Source organism: Gorilla gorilla, chromosome 3 (genome assembly GCF_029281585.2).
Source record: "Gorilla gorilla gorilla isolate KB3781 chromosome 3, NHGRI_mGorGor1-v2.1_pri, whole genome shotgun sequence".
Classification (NCBI taxonomy): Eukaryota; Metazoa; Chordata; class Mammalia; order Primates; family Hominidae; genus Gorilla; species Gorilla gorilla.
Window position 1 is genome coordinate 105,153,340 of NC_073227.2, and position 20,936 is coordinate 105,174,275.

Below are 20,936 nucleotides of genomic sequence, written 5' to 3' on the forward strand. Positions count from 1 at the left end.
GAGAAAACCTGATCAATCACATCATTCACAATGCCCTTAGCATGAAAAAATATATATATTTAAGGAAGTAGTTCTATTCCTCATATTACACTAGTCCCCCCTTATCTGTGAGAGGTAAGTTCTAAGACCCCACTGGATGCCTGAAACCACGGATAGTACCAAACCCCGTAAACACTGTATTTTTTACTATGATACATACCTGTGATAAAGTTTAAGTAATAAATTAGGCACAGTAAGAGACTGGCAACAATAACTAATAATAAAGTTAAAAAATTGTAATAATATGCTATTCACAATTTCAAAAATACAAGATTCCTTCTTATTATAGATCTCAAAAACCTCAGCACACAGTTTTTGGTCTTTCCTTATTAAGTCAAGAACTTTTACCTTTTCACTTAAAGGAAGGACTTCTCTCTGGCATACATTAGTGGCCAACCCCATAACTTTTGCACTTTGGGGCCATTATTAAGGAAAATAGAGTTTCTTGAAAACAAGCAGCTTGATACCAGGACAATAGGTCTCATAACTGAGGCTGCTACTAAGTGACTATTGGGCAGGTGGCCCATAAATCATGGATACACTGGACAAAGGAATAATTCACATCCCGGGAGGGATGGAGCTGAATGGTGTCAGATTTCAAACTTATGAACTGTTTGTTTCTGTAATTTTCCACTTAATATTTTCAGACCACAGATGACCAAAACCATGAAAAGCAAAACCATGAATAAGGAGGGATTACTGCATAATATAAACAATTCCTTCCAAAGATCCCAATAAAAGGATATAAAAAACAATGTAATATCGTTCTAATAGAAAATGTGTTTCTTACATGTTTCTTATAACCTCCCTCAAATTAAGTTGAAAATGCTAAAACAATAAATAAATTCTGCAAGGGTATCGTTTTTTCCAGACACCTAGTCTGTTCAATAGTTTGACAAATGAATAATTTGTAATAATCTCAAAATCTCAAAAAATAAACTGTACTTTTCAATACTTCCTCAACACATTTTTTCCCGAGATTTTGATAAATGTTGTGTGCTTAGAATTAATCTATATTACTTGTTAAATAATCTATGTTACCTGTTAAATAACCTCCCCCCCTTTTTTTTTTGAGATAGGGTCTTACTCTGTCATTCAGGCTGGAGTGCAGTGGCGCAATCATGGTTCACTGCTATCTCAACCTCCTGAGCTCAGGTGATGCTCCCACCTCAGCCTCCTGAGTAGCTATGACTACAGGTGCCCGCCACCACACTCAGCTGATTTTTGTATTTTTTGTAGAGATAGGAATTTTGCCATGTTGTACAGGCTGGTCTTGAACTCCTGGGCTCAACTGATCTGCCCATGATGGACTCCCAGAGTGCTGGGAATACAGGCATGAGCCACTGCGCCCAGCCAGAAACCTCTATTCTTTAACAAACTGAAGACTGATAAAAATTGAGAAACCTAATAATGACACATCTTTGAATAGCCATTCCACCTGTGCTCAGAGATGAGTACACAGCCTTTTGTTATTGTTGTTGAGACAGAGTTTTTGCTCTTGTTGCCCAGGCTGGAGTGGTGCAATGGCACAATCTTGGCTCACTGCAACCTCTGCCTCCTGGTTTCAAGTGATTCTCCTGCCTCAGCTTCCTGAGTAGCTGGGATTACAGGCACCCACCACCACACCCGGCTAATTTTTTTTGTATTTTTAGTAGAGATGGGGTTTCACCATGTTGGCCAGGCTGGTCTCGAACTCCTGGCCTCAGGTGATCTGCTCATCTCGGCCTCCCAAAGTGCTGGGATTACAGGCGCGAGCCAACTCTCCCGGCTGAGTACATGGTTTTTTAATGGAGGTGTTTATAATATTCCTATTACTCAGGGTGAATCAATGTATATTTTGCTCCTAAGAATTAGTATGAGGTATTTTATTGCTAATAGTTCTTAGGACAACTAAACAGAACCAATAGCTCATTTCTTGAACGGTTGTTAAGGATATAATTATTCAACCAGTCTTCATGCTGGGTAAATAATATGCTATCGAAAATGCCAGTAACTTTTTACACAAATCCTGATGCTTACTGCTTTATTTCCTCTAAGAAATGTTCTGACAAGATAAATAAAACTGGCTTGAATTTACCAACCCAAAATCAGTACTACAGAAAAAGACTGTCATATTTGCTAATCTGAAATGAACAAGCATTGCTTCTTAAATAAGGTTTATTGACTCACAAATATTTATTGACTTCCTAGTATATATGCCAGGCAATGTTCGAAGGGTCCTGAATACAAAGGTAAATAAAACAAATATGATTCCTGTGCTCATGAAACACAGGACATTTTAGCACAGAAGACCAGTGGTAAATAAGTTGATTTTAAAATTAAAATTATTTAAAGATAGTATTATGAAGAAAGTAAAACAGGGTAGCTGAAAGAGAATGCCTGGGGTGGGAAAAAGGTTGTCAGGAAAGGTCTCTCTGAAGAAGCGACACTGGTGCCAAAGGATGACACTGACTAATGAGGAAAAGTTACAATCCAAAGAGACAAGGAAAGAGGGTTGCAGGCAGTGAGATCAGAGCTGTGCAAAGACCTCAAAGTGAGATTGATTCTGGGGTGTAGAGGAATGAAAATGAGGCTGATAAAGCTGGGGCATTTTGTGTAAGAGGAAAAATGGTACAAGATAAGGTTGGAGGGATAGAGGAACTAAAGCATGAATCTGACACTGTAGGTAATACTGAATGGATAAGGTAGCAAAGACAATAGTGTAGTTTTTGTGATTGACTTCAACAACTGAATCTAAAAATATTATGTATGCGTTCACTACTTTCAACAAGTAGTGGTATTTCTTGAAACTATACAATGCTTCCATCATTTACATAAATGTTTGCCAAAGAGGATGCAGCATGAAGCTGGGTGTCAGAAGGTGTAGATTCTACTTCTCACTCTCAGGGAGTACTGACTACTTGTCAGATTTTTCCAGTTCTAGGCCAGGTATGGTGGCTCATGCCTTTAATCCCAGCACTTTGGGAGGGTGAGGTGGGTAGATCACCTGAGGTCAGGAGTTGAGACCAGCCTGGCCAACATGGTGAAACCCCATGTCTACTAAAAATATAACAATTAGCTGAGTGTGGTGGCACATGCCTATAGTCCCAGCCACTTGGGAGGCTGAGGCATAAGAATAGCTTGAACCTGGGAGGTGGAGGTTGCAGTGAGCCAAGATGGTACCACGGCACTCCAGCCTGAGCAACAACAGAGCCAGACTTGGTCTCAAACAAACAACGACAAAAAATTTCTGGTCCTGCAGAGGAAGAAAGTTGGGCAAGAGAACTGGTAACACATTCAACTCAAAAGGGCTGATTCTAGAATAGATATGTGAAATTCATAACATTAAAAAAAAAGTAATGAAGAACAAAAATGCCTTCTTGCAAATTCACTGGAAATAACAACAATTACCATATAATACCCATTTAAAATCTGCGTAGCACTATTCAAGAACTTGGTGTCATTTAAGTCTCATAAAATCCTACAGAATAGGTTCTACTAGTAGCCTCATTTTACAGTTAAGAAAATTAAGAGTTAGAGAACTTAACTTAAAACAGGAGGTAATACAGACAGAATTTAAAACTACATCTATCTGATTCCAAGCCAGGCTCTTAATCACTCAGTACTATATTTTTCTCAAACTGTGCATGAACCCTATCACTAAACTGTGCATAGTGTTCATCTTTAGAGAAAAATAGCATGGTTTGACTTATTTTTAAAATAATCATTTTTAATATCCACCTAAATAGATTTCAGAAGATTTCCTGGCACCTCTTCAACCAAATATTTTTGGCACTCAAGGAAAGCAAATTAATGGTGTTATCTAATGGCATTCATAAAGGCTCAATATAAACTTGTTACTGAATAGTGCTATTCAATTAAAATATAGTAAATATGACTAATAAAAGAGAGGTTGGAATGTTTACAAAGTTTTTAAAAATGGAGGCTTTTGTTTCCTAAATATGTGTTGTATCTAAAATTAAGTCAGACTATGGACCATCATTAGTCCTAAAATAATTTGCTATAAATAACAATGTTAAAAAATTAACAATGAAGATGTAATTGCATTATTTCATATGGTAAATCAGTTAAGATTTCTTATCAATTAATATAAATGATTAGGAAATATTTATCTTATGCTCTTTTTGTTTCTAAGAAGGACCATCAGATGAGAGTCTGAGAAGAACAGAATGCCTAACTCAGTCCCGTCCTCTCCTTTTGGGCTTTGCCTGCCTCATGAGAATATGCATTCTCATCTGCTCTGGCTGTGGCTTGCCACTGTCCAGTTCTGCCAGGGACTGGGTAAGTAAACATGACTATTTCAGGGCTGAATTCAGCAAGTCCTTTGTTGCACAGACCCAAGCCACATTCTCCAGTATCAACTGTATTGGTATTATGTAATAAGTAATAAAGCTGCCACAAAATAATTCACCTGTCTGCCTTCTGATCTCCCTCTTATTTGGTTCTAAGTTTCGGTGACCTCTCTCTTAAGTCAACAAATTAAAAAGTAATGATAATTTGTAAGGGATTAAAAAAGGACACTGTATTACATTTACATGCTTCTCAAATATAAATTGGAAATAAGTTAAAAAATAAGGGGAGTTTCTTACAAAAGATCTAATTGGTAAACATTACATTTTAAAATACACAGCAAAATATAACAAATACTACAGTAATTAACAGTGGCAGTTATGAATTTTTAGACAACTAAAATGCTACTCATTTTGAGTAAGTTTAAACCAAATGTTTTCTTTGTCAGCTTTTGCTCTTGGGACTAAATGTTAATTATTTTTAAGAATGCTGAATAAATATTATTCAGCTATTTTCAGACTTCACCATAATCTTTCAGTTTGAGCAAATCAGTAAGAGGGAAGATAACAGCAGCCTCCTTGTAGGACTGTAATGAAGACAACAGGAGGCATTTCAAGAACCCAGCATGAGACCTGGCCCAGAAAAAAGACTTAATACATGTCATTTCCCAACCCATGTCTCTCAAAGGCAAAAATCATGCACTGAAATAACACTATTAAGCACACTTTAAAAACTAGTCTGTAGCTAGATGTCCATGTCTAACAGCTTGTTCACCATTTAGCTCTAATCAAGCAAAGTCTCAAAAATCAACACTGCAATTCCTTTTTAGCAATCATGGTAAGAACTGGTTGGCTCTAGCAACATACTGAGCTATTCACTCACCATAGGTATTTCTCACTAGTGGAGAATGTTCAAGCACAAACAGCCAAATGTTAAATAGATATGGCTATATATTTCTAAATTTAATGGAAATGGTATCTAAGAACAATTTTAGTTTATTAATTATATCCAATTAATAAGAATTATTTTTAAAATAATACATTTTTCAAATTAGTCACAATGGTACAGATATAACTTTCTATCTTTTCATTAGTTAAGAGTTTACTGAACCTTTGTGATATTAAATCACTCATTATATTAGAGTTTTAAGGCATTGCATATACATATGTTTCTAATCAACCAATTAAAAACTTTTGAGAGAATTTGTTAATAGTTAATGAGACTTACAATAACATAGGACATAAGATAACTAAGTCAAACATTTTAAGTAGATAGAGAATAATTACTAAAGCATCTCATATCTACTTATTAAAAAAACAAATAGTCATAAGATTCTTCTAGTCTAGTAGACTGTGGAAGCCTAACTGATAAAATACATGGGATACATATATATGTAGGCTATTACTTAATAATTCATGTTAATAGCCAAGAACAATTCCCCTAACTGCTCTAAACATTCTCATTATCTTGTAAACATTCCTAAATCTGACAGAAGGAAATTACCTCAAACTCCTCAGTAGCCAACAGCACATCATGACGTTAAAGTAAAACAAAAATAAGATTTAAAAACAAAACAAACTTCCAGATAACAAAAATTATTAACTTCCTGGGAATAAAAATTAGTAACTTCCCTGAATAGGGCTTAAAACAATGGCTTGTCATAGTTCTCTCTCCCATTTTTAAAAGAGCTATTTTAAACCTTCCCCACCTCTTCTCACGTTCCTACTCTACCATCTCCTCTCTCTATCATTCTCAGCAGATAATCTATCCTATTATTTCATAAGTAAGGAAATGTACATTCTATAAATGCATTAATGTTTCTATCCTCTTCTGTTGTATCCAACACAAGCTCATGGGTGATATGTGAACTAACCTTCCTGGCACTCTTGCCCTTCTGCCTTACCAGCCTATACAAACCTCAATCTCAATAAATCAGGTATTGCTTTCTCTACTTTTTCACACAGGCCAGTACAGATAAGGTTTAGTATAACTTTATCATCTCCAACCTTCACTGAGCCGTCAATACTAATCAATTCTTTTATTGCCCCCTTTCAACTCTTTCTTTCTCACTCATTCCCTTTCACTAGTATTCCCAACAACAAAAATAATAAATTTACGTAACAAAAACAATAATAGATACAATAATAACAATAATAGGTATACATTTCTTGGGACAAACACTTATTAAGTGCTGTAAGTATATTATCTGAATTTAACCCTCACGACAACCCAATAAGGTTGACATTATTATTTTACAGCCCGGAAATTGAAGGTGACTGTTCCTCCCCAGCGCAGTAGACAACTAGAAGTCTAGTTCCTTACGAGGAAGAAGAGAGATACCACCACAAATCAAAGACAAGAACACTGATATGTAAACACTGGAGATTCAGTGATAGTCTATCTACTGAACATGAGACATACTAAAAAAATAAATAAATAAAATAATAGTAAAACAACAAAGAATTCAAGGAAATTAAAACTGTGATATTAATAGCACAACATTACTCTAAAAGAACTAATGTTTGATTGACAGAGGTCCAGAAAAGGGGGAACGTATAAGATATGGAGGAGAATATTCTCAAAGAAATCTTTCAGAATATTTACCCAGACTGAACAATACAAGTTTTCAGATTAAGAAGGCTTAAGCTGAAGCCACAATAAAATTTCAAAATAATGAGGAGAGGAAGAGCCTAGAAAATTTCACACAAAAAGATAGATGAACAGAGAAAATAATATAGACAACAAGTGAGACTACAGGGGACAGAGCCAGTCAGAGATTGGGGCACGGGGTGAGGGGGTGGGTGTGGAGAAAGGCATCGTCAGGGGCATGGAGATAGATCTGGAAAAAGGGGAGAAGAAAAAGAGAAAGGGGAGAGTCAGAGACAGGGAAAGAAATAGGGACAGAGAGGAGACAAAGAGAGAAATGGGAGGACAGAAAGACAGTGATGGAGAAGAGAAAGAGAGATGAAAGGCATAGAGAGAGACAGACAGATAGGAAGAAAGAAATGGAAACAGGGGAAGGCAGGCAGACACAGGATAAAAAAGACAGACAGGGCAAGGCAGAGAAGATGCGGGAGGGAGAGAGAAAGGAGGAGGAAAAAGAGCGAGAGAAGGGAAACCAAGAAACAAAGACATGGAGAGAAAGAAATTGAGACAGTTAGGAAGTCTGAGGAAAACAAGTTCTATAATAATGGAAAAATAAAGGTAGTATAGTATAAGGTTCATCTTTGAATAAATTTAAATTTATATCACTGTCAGTAGAGAGCAAACACTGAATACTGCTTACACAAGTAGCATAACTATAGGTAAAGGATGAGGAGGGCAGCGTGTATGAATGAGTGTATGTATGTATGTATGTATGTACATTATGGTTTGGAGGGAGAGGAAGTAAAAAAGCGAATTCTCATATTCCTCAGTAGGAAGTCAATTAAAACTACATAACAGCAGTAAAAGTATGTTATTTAAAAGTCTTTCATGGCGGCAGCAATTAGTGGTAAAGAGCAGGAGGGCACCTACAAGCCTGTGAAACTATCTGACTTTTTAAAATGATGTATTTGTGAACTTCTGATAAACATAAAAAAGTTACTATTATTATTATTATTTTTGAGACAGAGTTTCACTCTTGTCGCCCAGGCTGGAGTGCAATGGCGTGATCTCAGCTCACTGCAACCTTCGCCTCTCGGGTTCAAGCGATTCTCCTGCCTCAGCCTCCCGAATAGCTGGGATTACAGGCACGTGCCACCATGCCTGGCTGATTTTTTATTTTTAGTAGAGATGGGGTCTCACCATGTTGGCCAGGCTTGTCTCAAACTCCTGACCTCAGGTGATCCACCTGTCTTGGCCTCCCAAAGTGCTAGGATTACAGGCGTGAGCCACCGCGCCTGGCCTAAAAAAATTGTTACTTTAAAAATACCCAACAAGATTGCTACATGTAATTTACAAAACATATGAAAACATTAACTCTATTTGAATTATCTATAGCCTATAACTATCCTCTTACAGCATCTCTTAAACAACAGAAAATTGTAATGACTTTTTAAAGTATACAAAGGGCTTGGGCAGTTGCACCATTTGGTGTAATAAAATCATCACTTTAACAGATAACAGAAATAACACAATTGATAATTTACAATCTATTCCTCTTCCAAAACTCAACCATAACAGGGCCATTTTAGACAATGGCTCACAGCTTGCACTTTATCTGTTAAAAATCAAAAAGTCTCACTAAATGTAGTTTATTCTGACCAGGTTTCACATCAAGTCACATTGCTTCACAGCAAATTGAAAAGATGAAACGAGAACACCAAACTTCTTAAAAACTAACTCATCATTTCATTTTTTTTCTATCTATGGCTTACCAGTAACCTTCAGATTCTTGTAGTGCCCCTCAGTCCCGGAAGGTGTGTGTCTGGCAACCTGGACTTACCCTGTTAAACACTGGCAGCATCATATACAGTTTCTCTTCTTGTTCCTTCTGAGTCATGTGCCGGGGAGGATGGCACAACTCCGTGAAGAGCCGGCGGAGGTGCATCAGTCCTAAGGCGTTGTCTTGTGGGCTGCACTCCTCCTGCCTCGGCCGCCCCATGATCCTCTTCACCATGTTCATCTTGGCTGGTTGGTGAGACACACTTCTAATTCTGTAGGAAAATGTCAATACATGAACTGTCAAAACATCATCATCTTGACTAGGTCAAGCATGCATGTAAGAGCTTATAAGAAATTTGCAAAATAGAAAATTCTGTCTAAAATATATCTTTCTACTTCTTTAAACAGAAAAGACAAAGAAGCAAAATTTGATAAATCCCCCTGAAGGGCAAATTATGAATCTCAGCATTGGAAGTTCCTACTCACTTTGCCACAATTTGTATAAAATGTAAAACATTAATCAGACAAGTAATAAATGTTTCCAATTAGTTTAGTCATATCAAGTTCAAAAATAAAGGCGCCGGGAATAGTGGTGCACACCTGCAATCCCAGCACTTTTGGAGGCCGAGGCCGGTGAATGGCTAGAGCTCAGGAGCTCGAGACCAGCCTGGGCAATACGACAAAACCCTGTCTCTACTAAAAATACAAAAATTAGTCAGGTATGGTAGTGTGCGTGTATAGTCCCAAGTACTCAGGAGGCTGAGGTGGGAAGATAACTTGAGCCTGAGAGGTTGAGGCTGCAGTGAGCCAAGATCACGCCACTGCATTCCAGCTTGGGTGACAGAGACTCTGTCTTTAAATAAATAAATAAAAACATAAAGAGAAAGAGATCACAAAACTATTAACGGATTTCTTAATGGTTAATGTAAAAATAATGAAAAAACAAACTTTACCCAAATCTCAAAACATCTAAGACAGTCAAAAACCCCAAAACCTCACAAAATTTTCTATTTTTAGTTATTTAATTTATAATTACTTAATTTTTTTGCTAGAAAATTCAAGTATACTTTGAGTACATGAAGAACAGTGTATCTTATAGATTAAAATATGCAAATTGAATACAATACTATCCTACTTTATCCTATAAATCATAAAAGGACAGTGAAAATGATCACGTGACTGAAAACTACTTTCTAAAACTATAGTTTGGTAAGTCATGTTAAATCATTTAGTGGATAATGATGAGCATTTTTCAAAGAAGTGAAATAGAATAGAAAAAAATTGAAGAAAAGAAAAGAATAACTTGTTTCATGAAGCTTACTTCAGATAAAGGTGTATTACTGTGTACTGAATCATAATGCAAAATGTATCCCTTGCTGGAGCTGCAGTTAAAAAAATAGACAAACTAACCACTGAGTTCAAGTATACACAGAATCAATAACAGTAAGCTTTCAGAAAGCATCATTACCCCTTTTTAACCACTACTAATGATGCCAGCAATTGGCTAAGTGTAGACACAAAAACAGGATATCTTACAAAAGGAACCAGGAAGGCTGGGAGGACATTCCGGGTATGCAGAATTTGGATGAAGGGCCATTTTCTTTTTAATCCATAGAAAAGCAGGCAACACCTGAGATTAATTTTTAATTTTGCTACAGAACCACATATGCCAGTATGCCATTTCTTAAGAAATGAAGGACTACAGCAAGGTTAGAGTTTTATTTACTAAATATCTGCCTACTGATTTTTAAAACTAAGAACAAGAATTTCAAACACACTTGCCCTTGAGAATTTTGAGTGAATTCCATACTTGACTACGGGCATATGCTGAGGCACTGTAGCTAACAGGAGGACACGATGTAACTCATCACAGGTGAAGAGGAGTCAGACAAATTCTGCCTATAACTCTGCCAATGGCTTGTTTGCACTGAATAACTACTGTGCAGAGAGCACTCAGCACATTCTCAAGTGCCCAACTGCTGGAAACAGTGCTAACACATAGGCAAAGGCTGGGGGGAGCATTTAATCTGCAAAATAACAGAAGTTAGTCCAGTTCAAAGATGTCCAATGTATCTTATTCTTGAAAAATATGTTTTCCAAATATGAATATTTCAACAAATATGTTCCAATAACCTACTATGTGCTGGTATTTACAGTCCTGGAAATCTCCAGAGCAAAACTTAAATTTGAAGTGAACTATAAAAATTTTATAAATTAGCTAACATTTTAGATTATGTATAGTTCTGCTCCTTTTCCTTACCCTGTAGCTAGAGTTGATAATCTAGAGATAGTGGATAGGACTTATGGGATTCATGATACTCCAACACTTCAAAAAAAATTTTTTTTTTCTGCTGGGCGCGGCAGCTCACGCCTGTAATCCCAACACTTTGGGAGGCCTAGGCGGGTGGATCACGAGGTCAGGGGATCGAGACTATCCTGGCTAACACGGTGAAACCCCGTCTCTACTAAAAGTACAAAAAAAAATTAGCCGGGCATGGTGGCAGGCGCCCACTCTCTCCAGCCCCTGGCACCCACCATTCTACTCTCTACTTCGGTGAGTTTGACAATTTTATAATCCACATGTAAGTGATATCATACAGTATTTGTCTTTGCATGACTGGTTTATTTCACATTTAGTATAATGTTCTCAAGGTTCATCTGTGTTGTTGCAAATCACAGCACTTCCTTTTATAAGGACGAATAATATTCCACTCTGTGTGCTGCACACACACACATACATATCTGCTTTTCTTTGTCATTCTTCTGTCAAGGGACATTCAGATTATTTCCATATCTTGGCTTTTGTGAATAGTGCTGCAACAAACATGGGAGTGCAGGCATCTCTTCAAGATACTGATTTCATTTCCTTTGGAAATATACCCAGAAATGAGACTGCTGTATCATAAAGATAATTCTATTTTTAATTTCTTGAAGAATCTCTAAACTGTTTTCTAAGGTGGCTATACCAATTGATATTCCCCACCAACAGTGTACAATAGTCCTCCATTTTCCACATTCTGGCCAACACTTTCCACCTTCTGGCCAACATTCTCGCCACTCTAACAGGTGTGAGGGGATATCTTATTGTGGTTTTGATCAGCATTTCCCTGATGATTATTAATACTGAGCACCTTTTCATATACCTATTAGATATTTGCATGTCTTTTATGGAGAAACATCTACTCAGGTGCTTTCTCACTTTTTAATCAGGTTATTTGAGTTTCGCTATGAATTGCATGAGTCCCTTATGTACTTAAATTATTACCTACACCAATATCACGAGGCTCTCCCTGTTTTTACCTAGTAGTTTTTGGTTTCAGGTATTATATTAAAGTCTTTATTCCATTTTGAGTTAGTTGTTGTATATGGTGTAAAATAAGGTCTAATTTTATTCTTCTGCATGAGGATATCCAGTTTTCCCAACACCATTTATTATAGAGACAATCTTTCACCATTCCATGTTCTCAGAACCCTTGTTGAAGATCAGCTGACTGTAAATGCATGGATTTATTTCTGGTGTCTCTATTCCATTCCATTGGTCTATATGTCTGTTTTCATGCCAGTACCATACTATTAAGATTACTGTAGCTTTGTAATATATTTTGATATCAGGAAATGACACTTTCAGTTTTTTTCTTGTTCAAGACTGCTATGACTATTTGGGTTCTTTTGTGGTTCCATATGAATTTTAAGATTTTTTTTCTATTTCTGTAGAGAATGCTATTGGAGGCCAGGCGCAATGGCTGATGCCCGTAATCCCAGCATTTTGGGAGGACGAGGTGGGCGGATCACCTGAGATCAGCAATTCAAGATGAACCTGGCTAACACGGTGAAATCCTGTCTCTACTAAAAATACAAAAAAATTAGCTGAGCATGGTGGCACACACCAGTAGTCCCAGCTACTCAGGAGGCCGAGGCAGGGAATCACCTGAGCCTGCGAAGCGGAGTTGCAGTGAGCTGAGAAGGCGCCACTGCACTCCAGCCTGGGTGAAAGAGCAAGACTCCATCTCAAAAAAAAAAAGAAGAAGAATGCTACTGGAATTTTTGATAAGGATTACGCTTAATCTACAGATCATTTTGGGTAGTATGAACATTGTAACAACATTAACTCTAACAATCCATGAACAAAAGAAATCTTTTTATTTATCAATGTCTTCTTTAATGTCCTTCATCAATGCTTTATTAAAGTGTACAAGTCTTTCACTTCTTTAATTAAGTTTATTTCTACGAATTGCATTCTTTCTATTGCTATTGCAAATGGGATTGCTTCCCACCTTTAAGAGAGGCCCCCAAGATAACAACTCATTCAAAGTACGATAGTGAAATAGAACTTGGATGAGAATCCAGGCCTGCCAACTCCCAGTTAAGTGGCCTTCACCAGGCTTACTTATATTGAGGTATCAATTTTAAATTATAAAATACTTGGAAACTGTGACTCTAGTTAGCACGTTTATTTATTTGGCATCAGGTAACAATCAGAATGTGAAAATAATCTTTTTTGAGTTTTCTGAAATACATAAATTTTTTTTCTTTTGAAACTGGTTCTCGCTCTAATACCCAGTCTGGAGTGCAGTGGTGCAATCACCGTGCTCACTGCATCCTCGAACTCCTGGGCTCAAGTGATTCTCCCTCCTCAGCCTCCCTAGTAGCTGGGATGACAGCATGCACCACCATGCCTGTCTAATTTTTGTATTTTTTGTAGAGACATGGTTTTGTCCTGTTGCCCAGACTGGTCTCAAACTCCTGAGCTGAAGCAATCTGCCTGCCTCGGCCTCCCAAAGTGCTGGGATTACAGGTATGAGCCACCGCACCTGGCCTCAACTTTCATTTTAATTTTAAAAATACACACGATCACATTATGACAAATACCATCTCACTATATATAACCAAGCTATTGCAATATGGTTATTTAATATTTTATCAGATACAAAAGGATACATACCAATCAAAAGTGACAAAGATTCTCTCCTTGACCAAACTCCAGTTAGGCTCTTCTGAATTCTCTTCTCAACTAGGCTTGGCTTTTAGCCTTCAGTGTTTGTCTCTACATTGTCCAATTAGAAACCTGCTAAGTAAGTTTAGCCAGAATTCCCATCCTAATATCTGATTGGGTGGCCAAATCTCCCGCCATCCTCCAGGTGATGGATGTCTCTGATCACCCTGGCCTGCCTTCGGCAAAAATCTTGTTAGGTCAGTTTAGCCAGAAGCCGTAATGTTTCCTCTCAGTAATTTTCTATCCACTGACTGGCCCCCCACCCCAGCCCTGCTACTTGGCTATAACATGACCACTTTCCTCGTTCTTTTCCAAGTTGAGCCAAGTCTCTCCCTTTCACTGCAAACCCCACTGGAATGATCCCTACATCTATCATGATGGTCTTGAATAAAGTCTGACTTGTTGCTCTTTTACAAATGCCAGAGACCAAGCACAGTAGCTCACACCTGAAATTCCAACACTTTGGGAGGCCCAGGCAGGCAGATCCTTTAAGCTGAGGAGTTTGAGACCAATTTGGGACACATGACAAAACCCCATCTCTACAAAAAATACAAAAATTGGCCAGGCATGGTGCTGCATGCCTGTATTCCCAGCTACTAGGGAGGCTGAGATGAGGGGATTGCTTGGGTCTGGGGACATAAAGGCTGCAGTGAGCCATCAGCATGCCACTGTACTCCAACCTGGGTTACAGAGTGAGACCCTGTCTCAAAAACAAGTGCCAGAATGAATAATTTTTTAAACAGGAGCTCAGTGGGTTTACTGGTACTTCTCAATTACTCAGATAATCTCAATGATGGGGGAAAAAATCAGATTCCTCCTTTGCTCCTAATGTACCAAGTAACACTTCAGCATATCAGTTTTCTGAACCATGGTGGGGCAGGATAATAGGGTCTGGAGACAGGGCATCTAAGGCCAATTTGTGTTGACTTCGTAAAGATGAATCAAGGTTAAACACCAAGGTCTGGGGGCAAGAGATCTAAGGCCAACTCGTGCTGACTTCCCAAAGGTGGATCAAAAAGAAAACACCTGGGTCTGGAACTTCCAAAAGCTAAACCAAAGGAAATGCCCCATCTCCCCAGGCCAGAGTAGCAAAGGTTCAAAGGCTATCTCCCTAACCCTCCCCTTTCCACCACGTCCTAGATGGAAGGGGTAAGTGCCCTGGATGGGCTGTGGGCCAAGCTCAGGCCATCCCTTCATCTGCATAGGGCACCAATTCACCGCAGCCTTTAATTAGCCATGGACCAAATCCTTCATCCAGATAAGGGGTAGCTGACAGGGACCTCAAAAGGAACACTTAAAACCCAGAAAACTTTGTAACCAGGCCCTTGAGCCACTTGCTTGGGCCCACTCCCACCCTGTGGAGTGCTTTCTCGCTTTAATAAATCCCTGCTTTTGCTGCTTCATTCCTTCGTTACTTGTGCTTCATTGCGTGTGCATTTTGTCCAGTTCTTTGTGGAAAACGCCAAGGACCTGGACATCTCACACTTCAGGCCTGCTCTCTGGTAACCATGGCTTTGTCTACATTTAAATGTTTACATTTAAAACATAATTCAGACGAAGAGGTAACATGTCTAAAATATTCTTCAGCAGTGAAAGAGCAGAAAGAATAGGCACTTATCAAACCTTTATAAACATACCCGTATAATAAATCAGGTAACTTCAGGAGAAAGGCTCTAAACACCCTTGAATCTTGAGTTTCTTTCATTTATAAAATCTTTCCTCATGAACTTTTTATAAAACTTAAATAACATCATTTCTGTAACATGCCAAGCACACTAGTTACATTCAATAAATGTTATCTTTTCTTACTTTACCTTAATCATGAAACATTTAATTTTTTATATGCATGTTTAGTTATTTAAACAAGCAAAGCAAAGGAAATACTATAAGCCCCTACAGTGCTATGTTTTAGAGACTTGCAAAATGACACAAAAAATTAAGGAATAATTTATTTCTCAGTTGGATGTAGAATAAGAGGTTTATAAAGCAATAAAGAAAAGATATGCAAAATAAGAACAAACCACAGAAGAATGTTTTCGCTTAATTTTAATGTTAGTAAGCGTTTTCAAAATATTTATAAAGATTATTGTGTATAAGAACTGGCTTTCTAATACAAACCCTATTTGGGTTCATAAGAAAAAATAATGTTAGGACTGCCAGCAGGGGCTTATTTAAATAGCAATGAGATAATTACTGCAAACCCAGATAGTATTTCTTAATCTAATCTCTTATGTTAACAAGAGAAAACCACTTTAAACTTGCTCACCCAAAATCATTTAAACAGTTTTCCATTACTTAAATCATGATGGGTATAGATCAAGTAAATAGGCTAAATTTTTAAAATATATTTGTCAAGTAACTAGCTGCGTTTGAGTAGCTCTGCTGAAAACTTTAAATAACTTTCCTAACTCTTTAATTATATAAGCGAAGAAACAAAACACACTAGCTACATTCAATAAATGTAATGTAAGCTCATATGGCTAAGTGAAATCTTACAGTTTCATCAAAGAATTATAAGCAATTCCTGCCGGGTGCAGTGGCTCACGCCTGTAATCCCAGCACTTTGGGAGGTCAAGACGGGCAGATCACGAGGTCAAGAGATCAAGACCATCCCGGCCAACATGGTGAAACCCTGTCTCTTCTAAAAATACAAAAATTAGCCGGGGATGGTGGCATGCGCCTGTAGTCCCAGCTACTCAGGAGGCTGAGGCAGGAGAATGCCTTGAACCCGGGAGGAGGTGGAGCTTTAAGTGAGCCGAGATGGTGCCACTGCACTCCAGCCTGGGTGACAGAATGAGACTCTGTCTCAAAAAAAAAAAAAAAAGATTTATAAGCAATTCCTGAGGTTTTTCTTTTTCTTTCTTCTTCGTAATCTTCTTAATCTTTCTGGAAAATCCTTTACTTTGAAAAGCAAAGGTAAACCTCTTATACTTTTTAAGAATAAAGGCAAAACTCTGAGATGATCCCAACAAACTGGGTATATAAACCAGCAATCTAACATGTACAGTACAAAACAAACAAACAAAAACAAGTTCTACATATAGTCCTGAATTAGAATTTAAAATTTCTACCTTCTGAAGCATTAAGTTTTCTGTCTTTCAAGGAGAGTCATTATCATATTTTAGCCCAGACTATGAGATACTACAAGATTAGCCCAGTCTACGGACCCATCATACTATATATACCCTGAGCTACCCAATTTCTCAGATTTATTTAAACATTTTTTGGTGTGCTTAATTTTTTTCCTACAGAAAAACATATTCCAAAGCCAAAAGCAACTCACCTCCATTTAAGAATACTTCACTTACATAAAATTTACAACAGCAACTGTTGAAATCTCCCTGCTGCCTTTCTGGAACCCTTCCTACAACAGCTCCCACTGCTATCTTCGGAGCGGAAATTGCAACCACTAATAGAAGCCCTAAAGGTAGATTTATCTTAATAGTTAAAAGGCAGTTAGGTTACTTGGTATGATTAACACAGTATAATTCAATTATGTTATGGAATAAATAAACTTTTGAAGGCTGACCTGAGATCCCCAGCATTCTCCGAGTTTTTATACATATGTTAAAATTTTGTATAAAAGATTTGCAAAAGGATTCTTGTAACGCAATACTTCCGGAAAATGTGACTGCATAATACTGACAAGTTGTGCATTCTACATATGTTTGCTAACCTGTAGTTCAGGTCATTTAGCTTGGTAATCACTGACCAGTATCCTCAGTGGAAGGCACAGTACAGGGAGAGTGAGCTCAGGAATGAGATGCACTTCAGCTGACCTAAAACTTACACAAGATATATCCCAGATCTTGGCATCATTAGGAATTTATTTCTGACATCTCAAATTCCAAAATCTCACTCTGGTCTTTTAATCCATCCCCCTTTCTCACTCGCTGAATCTGTGGTCTTCACTAGAATCACTTATCCCTTGACTTCTCCCAATTGTTCAATAGAGGTGAGACCATATTTAATTCTCATCAGTATCTTCACGCCCCCTGCATTCCTGGCCTATACACCTTCTCAACATGTATTCATACCTCCAAGAACCCAGCCACATCATTTCTTCTTTTCTAATTTTGGGTTGCTGGGTACTACACAGAAAACTCTATAAAGTTATTATTTTCTACTTCTTTCCATAAATGAAAACTAATAATTCCAAATAGATTAAAGATGTCCATGTAAAGAAACAATAAAATATTAGTAGCAAATATAAAAGGAATACTTATACTTTAGAGTAAATCGTTAAAAGGGAAAAAAAGACAAACTTATGGCCAAAAATACCACAAAGTTAAAAGATAAGAAACAAATAGGCAAAAAATATTTGCAGCCCTTCTAACAAAGTATTAATAACTAGGATATCCATGGAACTCAGACTCAACTACCCTAGAGCATAGTAGATATGGAATACAAATAGACTACTCCCAGTAAAAAACACTACACAACACATATGAAGAGGTACTTAAAATCACTAATCCAAGAAATGCAAATAAAAACAAAGTACAATTTTTGATCATTACTTTGGTAAAACTAATAGGATTTCTCTTCATAGACAGCAAGAAGTACTAAGTAAAATGGAAATTACTACACATATAAGTCAACAAGAAGCTATCCTGTAGAAATATTCACACAGATCACAAAGATGTCATACAATGTGAATTACCGCATTATAATCATTATAATCATTTGTTATTATTATAATCATTATATTATAATTATATATAATTATTATAATTATTTAATCATTTGTTATTATAATCATTTGTGATACTGAAAAAGTTGGAAACAGTCTAGTCCTTTAACAGATCAATAGGTAATTCATGGTACATCCATGTCATGGAATACTGTTAAAAGAACATGTACTAATATGAAAAGAAAAGTTAAATAAAAAACAAAATAAGGGATTTAGCACCAAAATGTAAAGAGCTTTGAAATCATCTCCTGTTCTTACACAAGAAACCACTGGATCAACTTTAACTCAAGGACTTTTCTTGGACCCATCAAAGAACTGAGGTCGCAGGGCAAACAAACCCCAGAAATCCAGAGTCACAGGTGAAATCAGCCTACCTGGATAAGAAGTCTCTGCAGCCATGAACTGGTAGGAACACCTCAGTGGTAAGTGGGACAAACTGGTGGTGGTTGAAAGTGGACTAGCATGAGAGGGAGAAATGCTGGGACCACAACTTTCCAGGGTTGCAATCACACTAGGTTTTCATGGCGAAGATCTGAGAAAGATCCCCTCCCTGGCTCAAGCAGAGAAGGGGAAGAGTGAGTAATCACTGTGAAATGCTCTCAGAGTATTCTCCATAACAAAGGCCTACACTGCAGGATGAAAGATTTTATCAGAGCCTTATCTCTCCTGGGGGAAGGGCATTTCTTCCACTCCAGCCCCTTTGCCTTCTGGTCTCACTTGAGGTCCAGGAAGGGAAAAGGAAGAATAAAGGAAGCAAAGCCCAGGGGAAACACTTGGAAGGTCACAGCCCAGAGTCCAGGTCCACTAAAACACTGATATTTAGTAATAAGATTATAAAACATTTCCCCTTCCTCCATACTTTCACCATACCAACAGGGCTCTAAAAAAAAAAAAAAAAAAGGAAATGCTAGAAATCAAAAGCACTCTAACAGATATGAAGAATGCTTTGACAGGCTCAGCAGCAGATGGATACTGCTGAGGAAAGAGTCAGTGAGTTGAAGATAGGTCAACAGAAACTTCTAGAAAGAGAAGGGAGCAACAGCATAAAGTAATAATGACAAAGAACTTTGAGAACTTTGCAAAATTAATGACAAACACCAAACCACAGATACAGGAAGCCCAGAGAACGCCAACATGATAAACACCTAAAAGAATACATGTAGGCATATTATATTCAAACTGCAGTGAATCAAACATAAAGAGAAAATCATGGAAGCATGATGAGGTAGGGGGATAACAGGAAGGGAAAACACAGTATCAATAAAGGAACAAGGATAAAAATTATAGTGGACTTCTCATCTAAAACATGCAAGCAAAAAGAGAAGGAGTGAAACAGTTTAAACATTAGGAGAAAAGCCCACCAACCTAACATACCAAATTCCCACCCACCAAATTCCTAGGAATTCTATATCTAATAAAATTATCCTTCAAAAATGAAGAAAGAATAAAGACTTCCTCAGATAAGCAAAAACTGAGAGAACTTGTTGTGAGGAGATCTTCTCTGCAAGAAATGTTAAAAGTTCTTCAGGAAGAAGAAAAAATGATAGGGGTCAGTAAATTGTATCTATATTAATGGAAGAAAGAACACTGGATAAGGAATAAATGAAGGTAATATAACATTTTTATCCTTTTTTTTTCTTTTTTCTTTTTTTGAGACAGGATTTCACTCTGTTACCAGGGCTGGAGTGCAGGTGCAATCCCGGCCCACTGCAGCCTCAAACTCCTGTGATCAAGTGATCCTCCCACCTCAGTCTCCTGAGTAGTTGGGACTACAGGAGCATACCACCACGGCCAGTTAATTTTTGTATTTTCTGTAGAGATAGGTATTTGCCATGTTTCCCAGGCTAGTCTCAAACTCCTGGCTCAAGTGATCTGCTCACCTCAGCCTCCCAAAGTGCGAGGATTACAGGCGTGAGCCATCATGCCTAGCTTTTAATTATTCCTAATTGATCTAAAAGATAACTGAAGGTTTAAAAATAGTAGTAATGTATTGGATGATTATAGCTTATGAATAAGTAAGATAAATGACAGCAATACCACAAGGGAGAGGAGGGAGGAGCTGGTAATGCTATTGCAAAAAACCTGCAGTATACCTCAGTGATAAAAAGTGTCATATGAAGGCAGATCAAGATAAGCAAAAGGTGAATGTTGGCATCTAGGGGAACCATTAAGTTTAATATGCTGCCAGGCGCGGTGGCTCATGCCTGAAATCTCAGCAATTTGGGAGGCCGAGGTGGGCAGATCACGAGGTCAGGAGATCGAGACCATCCTGGTCAACATGGTGAAACCCCATCTATACTAAAAATATAAAAATTAGCCAGGCGTGGTGGCGGGCGCCTATGGTCCCAGCTACTTGGGAGACTGAAGCAGGAGAATCGCTTGAACCCTGGAGGCAGAGGTTGCAGTGAGCTGAGATTGCCCCACTGCACTCCAGCCTGGGCAACAGAGCTAGACTCTGTCTCAAAAAAAAAAAAAAAAGTTTAATATGCTAAGATAGGAGATTAAAAGAAATCATAGAAAATGCTGTTAAAACCTGAGAAGGCAAGAAAAGAAGGGAGG

At 37.7% G+C, this 20,936-nt stretch overlaps 1 protein-coding gene across 9 annotated transcripts in view; it reads right to left on the minus strand.

Moving 5' to 3' along the window:
• WDFY3 (WD repeat and FYVE domain containing 3) overlaps positions 1-20,936 on the minus strand; it is a 295,582-nt gene that overhangs the window by 180,650 nt on the left and 93,996 nt on the right. For 8 of the 9 annotated variants that reach the window (XM_055384561.2, XM_055384570.2, XM_055384567.2 and 5 more), the window contains one exon: positions 8,756-8,966. In XM_055384561.2, the coding sequence (XP_055240536.1) occupies positions 8,756-8,935 (180 nt within the window). In that variant the 5' untranslated portion in view covers positions 8,936-8,966. Of the gene's footprint in view, positions 1-8,755; positions 8,967-18,751; positions 18,931-20,936 lie in introns of those variants that run through there. The other variant, XM_055384564.2, reaches the window with a different exon arrangement.